Consider the following 8103-nt stretch of genomic DNA (forward strand, 5'->3'; position numbering starts at 1 on the left):
ACTTGTAAAAGAATATGTGAAAGGATCATAATTCATAAGCTAAAGATACTTTATGGTTGTTTTTCTGTTCTCTAACCTACCATTTATGAATTGACCAACACAATTTTCGTGCACAACAATTTAGTAATATAGGCTAATAGCCCTAATGGATAGGAATTATCCACTTGAACCACACTATATTGAGTGTTCGGATACGTATAACCACGAACATAGTTTATAATATGTGTTCTATGTGAAATCATGAGTGTTTAAAGTGAGGTCGTATACGAAAAGGTCTTTATATTTCGTTCACATCCAAGTATTGTTAGAAATATGATTGTTAAAAGGTCTTTATATTTCGTTCACATCCAAGTATTGTTAGAATATGATCGTTAGAAAATCTGTAACACTCGGTAATACGGAATATGAGGTGTTAAGAAGAGAAGAAGTCGCGAAATGAATCAACGCGTGCAAAAAAAGATGTGGAGGTTAAGATGAATGTTCAATAACCATAAATTAGTTGCATAAAAAGGAAAATAGAAACATCATTGACAATGGGCAATTGGGCATAAAGATGGTAAGCTAAAACTTTAGATAAACTTTAGAAGTTAGAACTATCCCTCATAATTTGCATCACTAAATAAAACTTCTAAAATAAAACCTAACTCAACTTTTGCACAATCACATAAAACAAAGCATCCCAAAAGCTAAAAGGAACATGCTAAACATAATCCATAGTAGCTACTACTAATAATAACTAATTAAAAGCCCTAAACTTGCTAAACCACCCAATTAAACCACCTTCATGAATCTAATCACCCAACACATTGTAACGAGCTAAACAAGAAACTGATTTCGGCACACGACTTTAATTTATTTCGACACAACTCCGCTAATGAAGTACGGAAAACTGTGCGAATATCAGTTTTTGGTGTGCCAAAATCATTTTCCGTTTAAATGACATCTAACGCTTTCTTCGAGTTTGGTGTGTCAAAAGAATCCATCTTTACTTACAATTTACATGACATCATTAACATGACATCATGATTCATGATCATCATCCATCAATCAATCCTAAACTGCTTGTGAGGAAGAAGAAGGTGGTGTTGGTGTAGTATTACTTCCTCCTCCTCCACCACCTCCTTGTTGTTCATGAGAGATTCCTTGATGAATACTGTTCATAGGTCTACTACTCATCAACTGTAACTCTCTTTTGTTATTATCATATATCTCCAACGAAAAATCCAGTAAATTGGTTGTTGTTGTTGAAGCGGTGGTTGGAGGGGCGTTGCCACCGTTGCTAACGCCAGAGCTAGCCTGCACAACTTCGGAAACAAAGCTCGAGATAGGCCGTGCGGCGGCGGCTAAGCCGAATACCGGGGTGGCCCAGAACTGAGGCTGCTGTCCACCTCCACCAATACCGGCGGCATTGGGTAGCATGAAGAAGTTAGCTGGCCAAATCGGCACAAGCCCCTGTGGCGGCGGCGGATGATGACCAGGGGCTTGTGCGGAGCTGAACCCCAATGCCGCCGCCGTGTTCGCCGCCGTGATAGGAGCCAAACCACTCGATAGGGAGACCCCACCACCACCACCACCAACAGAAACATCAGCTAAATCAACAAAATCACTGTTGTTAGTCCTCCTACGCTTCTTCCCACCATAATCATCGTCTCTCCCACCAGCAGGAGTCGTCGGAATCTTTAAAGTTCCGTTCACTGAAACGGCGATAGCCGGAATCGTACCGGTGCCGGTGGCTTCAATAATAGCCCCCTCAGCCCGTTCAAGAAGCCACTTGATTGTCTCACCATCAGACTTGTGTCCGAGTTCCCGGGTCAGCTGAAAGATCCGAGCTGCGCAAGCTGCGGGCATTCGGATCCTCCGACCTCGGCCTTCCACCTTTGTATGGCGGTCCTTCGACGGCCGTTTACGCACCATAGGTGGTGGTAGTGGTGGTGGTGGCGCAGCAAGTGTTACTGCATCAATTGGTTCCACCTTTAACGCCGCCGTGGAAAACGCTGTTGATTCTGATTGGTCAACCGGCGGGAACGGGTCAAACGGAAACCCACCGGAGTTTCTACTGTTGTTGGTGTTTTCGTTGTTGCTGCTACTGTTGTGGCTGTTATTCTCTTCGTCTTCCATTTTTTCCGGTTTCAAGAAATTCAACTGTTAAAAACAAAATCCAAAACGACCCAGAAAAATTCAAGAATTGCCCAGATAAAATTGAGTAAAACCCATTAAAATACTAAAGAAATTAACAACACCCAGATTCAAAATTGAAATCCAGTTTCTTTGCGGAATAAGAACGAACAGGTGGTGGGCGGGGGAAAGAGCTCAAAGAAGGAGGGAACAGAGCTTTAATTTTGTTGAATTTCAATTTTTTTTGACTGGGTTTGGATTTATATTGCACTGTTACCAGACTGTGCTTATAATTTGATAATTAATTAATCACAATTAATAACAATAATCAAACAGTAAATGTGAAAAAAACAAAGAAGAAAGGAGGAAGAAGAAGAGAGAGAAAACAAACCCTAGAGAAGAGAACCCCACTTATCCGCTTTGGATGGCTTCTTCTTCAAAAGATTGGGACCCACTAATTAAGTTTAATTTCTTTGTTATAATTAATTTTTAATTAAGAATGTTAATTAATTGTGTTAATTGGATGGGTCTCCACACCGATAAAGGAGGAGGGCTCCATATAAATAGAAAGGGGGAAATCAACGGTTGAAGAGTATGAGTGACCCCTCAACTTTGTGGGTCCACAAGATAAGAATGCCTTTGTGGAGGAATGGGACCCACCAATATATGTGGGGGGAGAAGATGATGGGCCTCTTTATTTGGTCAATTTAGGGTGTTTCGTTTTATTTTCATTTCCTCTTATTTTGAAAGTGATGATAGCTAAGTTGGTTAGAGTTTTTATTCCAGTTTCAGGTGATCCTTGGATCGATTATCATCCTCGGCTCTTGTAGCTCATTTGCACCCAAAAAAAAAAATCTTTTGTTTTTTTTTTTAAGTTTTTAGTCTACTTTGATTTGGTTTGAATATTTTCGTGAGTGTTTTTTAATTTTTCTTACTCCGTATATGATTTGGTCTGATTTTTCTGCTCTGAACTAATAAGTAGTAAGAAAAATCAATAATGTGAAGAGAACATAATCAAACTATTCCTACTCTTGTGTAAAATGTAAGCAAAATACTACGCTTAATTTGACTCAACATGGAGAAGCTTATCAGGTACATAAAAGAATTGACAGAATGATAGCTCTTCTTGATTATGTCGTGGTGCGGTGGTGGTGCATGGTCGTTCTTAGGCTACGTTCTATTCACCCGATTTCCACTTATCTTATCTGAAATTATCTGACTTGTCTAAACTTAACTGAACTTATTAGAACTTATCCAAAGTTATTTTAATTATAAATTGTACTTGACTAACCCTTTTTCCTAAACTTATGTTATCTGAACTTATTTTTCTTAAATAAGTGAAAATAAGGTGAACAAAATTAGTTGGTGAAGCGTTTTTTTTGGTAAGTTACGTTAGAAGAATTCTTAAATTTGTGGAGAGACCTTCAATACCCAAAAAAAACCATCATGAAAAAGATTAACAACATCCTAGTTCAAGTTCAATCTTAGTGAGTTATACAAGTACATTACTAACCAAGTCAATATATGACTCACCTTCTCATAATCATAATTGATGCAACCATATTCTCTAACTCCCGAGAAAGATGTATGCCATTCTTTAACCATCGGGCCAAATCAGCGGGTTTTTAGGCAGTTATCGGATTTTACAACTGAAATATTTTGAGCCATCTAAAACCCATATAATTTAAAAAAAATTTGGGCTTGGGCGCAAATATTTTGCCCAAACCCGAGCATTTTGTATTTGAAACGGGCCAAGATGTCGGGCTGCATATGATCGGGTCTACTTGATGGCAATCCAAACTAACTTTACATAATTAGGAATGATTATTGGGTCTGGGCTCATTAGTCCATTAGTGATGGGTTTCCACAAATGGATTTAACTTTTCAATCCTTTCATATCACTCATATTGGGCATGGTGAATAGAAGGTTGCCAAAAGAGCCATGGTCCATAGATGTTTCAAATGTGAACTATCCAAAATTAGCAATACTAGCAAACAAATTACGATAATTCACTACTCCGTATTTTTATTTTTTCACCTAGAAAGTACTTAACCCATAGTGGTTTCTATTTAAAATAGACGCAATGATTCTTATCACTGTAGTTTTTATTGTTGCTCGTTAAAATTAATAAAGTGAATGTTGGTTTTAATAAAAACCAAAGTCAAATTGGTTTCTAGTGGGGTGCGGAGTACAAGAAAATCGTAAAGACCCTAAATCGACGGGAAATGATTTTGGCACATTAAAACTTTGATTTTGACCCACTACTGCGAGATACTGTTTTTCGTGCTCTACTTACAGAGTTACAAGGTCGTGTGCTAAAGTAAGATTCCTAAATCGACCCTACTTACCAACGAGATACAGTTTTCTATACTTTACTTATAAGGTGGTGCGCCAAAATCAATTTCCTAAATTATCCCTAATTGCCAGATAGGTGAAAACTCTACCTATAGCTTTTCCCTTTGTCCCCAAGAACACAATTTTCACTCCATTTTGTTCTGGTTTGCGAAACTACCGACCTAAAGGAAAATCGAATTTTGAACTACATCGCGCCACCCTGATCAATTATGTGATGCGGATTCTTACCATTTGTCGAATTTGTTAACCCTTAATATCTTTTTTGATGGGAAAATTTGAACAATCATGGTATAATTTTGGTGATATCTGCAATTTAGAACTTGGAATTTTGGGAGAAATTGATCAACTGTAGCATTATTTTGTTGGCATCTGCAATTTTAAACTTGTGTTTTTGAAGAATTTTGGGAGTCTTCCAACTGTTTGATAAAATGCCTGAAAGAGATTTTGCTGCCTGTTGGGGCACAAAAGTTTCTTGTTTTAAGTGGGTTTCACCATCAGCTTGCATTATGAGGGAATTGGGTAGGTGTAATAATGTTCCTCGATTACTATCATTAATTATTTTTATAATCAAACATTCCCATTTTCTTATCTTTTTTATTTGATCAAAATTGACATGAAAAGTGGTTAATTTGATGTTTTTTGTATTTCTTGTTCCTTATGTGATTTCAGGGATTGGCAGCTGACCCTATGAATCTATGATGTGTGTCAATTTGACAGGATTGTTCTTGCTATCAGCCTATCAGGTGGTTGTTTTCCTCTTCAGCTAATTACATCATTCCATAATTCCATTTAGCATTTTTGCTTGGTCCTAGCTCCTAATCATTTGATGTTTAGATTTAGGCATATTATAATACGAAGTGGAAAATGTCACCCCATTTCTCGGAAATTGTTTTTGTCATAACTCATAAATTAACTAGGGAGCGAGGGAGAAAAATGTGATGGAAAGTGATTTTGGCACACCTTATGTGAGTAGCGCACAATTTTTTACTCTCTCGCATAGGGTGTGCCAAAATCAACTTAAAAAACCAGTTTCCTAATGAGACACATATACAAGTTCTTGTTCTAGAACTAGCAAATGCTTTATATGTCGACAAAAACTACATTGTGTTAAAGATAAGGATTGATAAGGTCTTCTTATACATTTTCTCCTTGTAGTATGTTGTTTAATGTTTATACCTTTGGTTAGCTAAATATCTTAGATACATCTCTATCATAGATTTAGCTTGTTCTTAGCCTTGGATAAGCTTAGACTTAGTCATTGGTTGTTATACTTCAATGCACTTATACATGTAAGTATATTATACACTCTATAATGAAATATTCAAGCTTCCCTAAAACTATCACATTGTTATTAAAATTGCTCATAAGTTTAGGGTCATTTCTTGTAAAGTTGTATTAAACTAGTATATATTTTTGATTCTATAAAAAGCCATGACTTCAATTCACAGTTTGTCCAATCTCATGGGAATTTAGTGAAGCATGCCAGAAACTTATAATGCAGGCCTTATTGGTCCCTAGATGGTGTCAGACCCACCATTACACAAACTCCATTGTCTTTTAAGCAGCCTGACCTCCCTTATGCCTCTTTCCTTTTTTTATATGTTACTAATTTTGTTTTTATTTAGATGATATGTAGCCATTATTGTAGGTGTGGAGCCTTTTCTTACAAGTAATTAGTTTTTGTTTAGAGTCCCTTTCTTAGGCTCCTTTCCTCAACAATACGTCATATTACATACTCCGTATTTGACAGCTATGTCGGTCTTGTGCCTTCTCTTGTTTAACTGAAAGTTGAATTCTGTTTACTGTTATTGAGTTTTGGAGGGGAAGGGAAATACATTGAAGGAACAAGACATGGTGACATACTAAAACCCTTTAAGGTTCAGATAGCATTGTTAATCCAACATCTTTAGGGGGCGTTTGGTATGTGAGAATGAGAATTTGGGGAATAGAGTGTGAGATTAGGAAGAAAATTTGCGTGTGAGAATTCCTTGATATTTTTTCCGTTCACTTGTTTGGATAATGATGCGAAATATATTGAGAAAATATTACAAAATTACTCCAACACCTTTATAATATAACTCATTTTTATTTTTCATTAATGGCATTTTGGACATTTTGCTCATTTTCTCAATTCCTACCCCCTCCCTTGTGAATAAAATGAAGGGAAATGACTCAAATGAGTCATACATTTCTCATTCCCAAACACGTAATTATTTCCATCACATTTCCCACTAAACAAACACACTCTTACAGAATTAAGAACGTATAAACGAGAGTCTGACTGCTGATTGTAATAACACAGCATAATAGTGTGTCTCAGAGTTGGCTTTAGAAATTCTGCTCCTACTGAACATAGGCTTATTATTGAGAGCTCTATTACTCTTATTATCCACTATGTGCTTCTTACTGGAAATTTGTAACCAAGAAAACTTTTTTTCTCAGCAGTTGCAGATTTGCAGCTGTACACCTGTGTTCAACTCATATCAATGTGGTGATGATTTTAATATCATAAATCCTGCTGAAGTTGTTCAATACTTAGCTTCTGAAAATGTAGTGGGCTCATTCGTTAAGTTAGTTATATTATGTCTAGGGAGTAGGCCCGTAGGGAGTTTTAGTTTCTCTTTGTAGTTATAAACTTATAATATACGTAATCGGACCATTTCCGGAGAGGCGGAGACTTCCGAGACCCGGTTTCAAAAACTCTTGAGATTATGGGGGATGCATATTGGGGTCATATGAGGTTATTTGGAATCATAAACGCCCATTAATCAGTTGCATAAAGCCTTGGAAGGGATTGTTTCAATAAAACGAGGCGTGAACGGAAACCGGCTAAAATGACATTTAAGAGGCGAAGTAAATGGTTCTAAGACCCTAATATGCCTCCCGGGGACTCATGGGGTATATAAGGGAAGCATTCGGACCCCAACCCTTTCGGGGTCCAAAAAAGTCCAAATTATCCAAAATTGAAGGCTAATACACGTTTTTTGACCAAATTTGGAATTTTCGGGGGCCAATGATGGAACCAAAATTTTGGGGAATGCCTTGAGTGGTCATATAAGGAATATAGGAACCTTAAAAACCCACTAGTTAATCTCGTAAATGCTCGCAATGGATCTTGATTCAACAACATGCGTTTTGTAAGAAAACCGACTAAAATGTCATTTAAGATGCGAATTAGATGGTTCTAAGCACCTAATATGACTCCCGGGGACCCATGAGATATATGGTAAGCACCCAGACCTCTAACCTCTCGGCGTCCGAAAAAGTCTAAATTATCCAAAATTGAAGGCCTTAAGTCAATAATACACCGTTTTGGTCATTTTTCAGGCAGAATTCCGAAACTTAGGTGAGGGTATGAGATGCCTCCTAGGGTCATAGAAGATGGTTTGGAACCATTCACGGCGTAACTTCCACCCTCTAATGCCCTGAAAATGAGAAGTTTGTTGGTCATTTCATAAACTGGTGATCAAGAGCCGCAAGAAGTGACCCAAACTTTTAACAATGGGGTCATGTGAAGGAAAGGTGGTTTATCTGGAACCTCTGTACTTCTGTAGCTCAGGCAGTTTATCATTCATTCTTCCTGAGTGCCTGTCACAGTGAGAAACCCATGTAGAACTGCAAAAGTGAAGGAA

The 8103-nt window shown here is 37.5% G+C and overlaps 1 protein-coding gene across 1 annotated transcript; it reads right to left on the reverse strand.

Moving 5' to 3' along the window:
- Positions 1-462: 462 nt before the first annotated feature.
- LOC110782446 (transcription factor TCP19) lies at positions 463-2649 on the reverse strand. Its single transcript, XM_021986600.2, has 2 exons — positions 2507-2649; positions 463-2142 (listed from the first exon to the last, which is right to left on the reverse strand). The coding sequence occupies exon 2, from the start codon at positions 2116-2118 to the stop codon at positions 1054-1056; it is 1065 nt and encodes a 354-aa protein (XP_021842292.1). The 5' UTR covers positions 2119-2142; positions 2507-2649; the 3' UTR covers positions 463-1053.
- Positions 2650-8103: the final 5454 nt, after the last annotated feature.

The sequence above is a fragment of the Spinacia oleracea genome, chromosome 3 (genome assembly GCF_020520425.1).
Source record: "Spinacia oleracea cultivar Varoflay chromosome 3, BTI_SOV_V1, whole genome shotgun sequence".
NCBI classification, from domain to species: Eukaryota; Viridiplantae; Streptophyta; class Magnoliopsida; order Caryophyllales; family Amaranthaceae; genus Spinacia; species Spinacia oleracea.

Coding starts and splice junctions, on each gene's coding strand:
- LOC110782446 (XM_021986600.2), bottom strand. CDS start 2,118: ATGGAAGACGAAGAGAATAACAGCCACAACAGTAGCAGCAACAACGAA.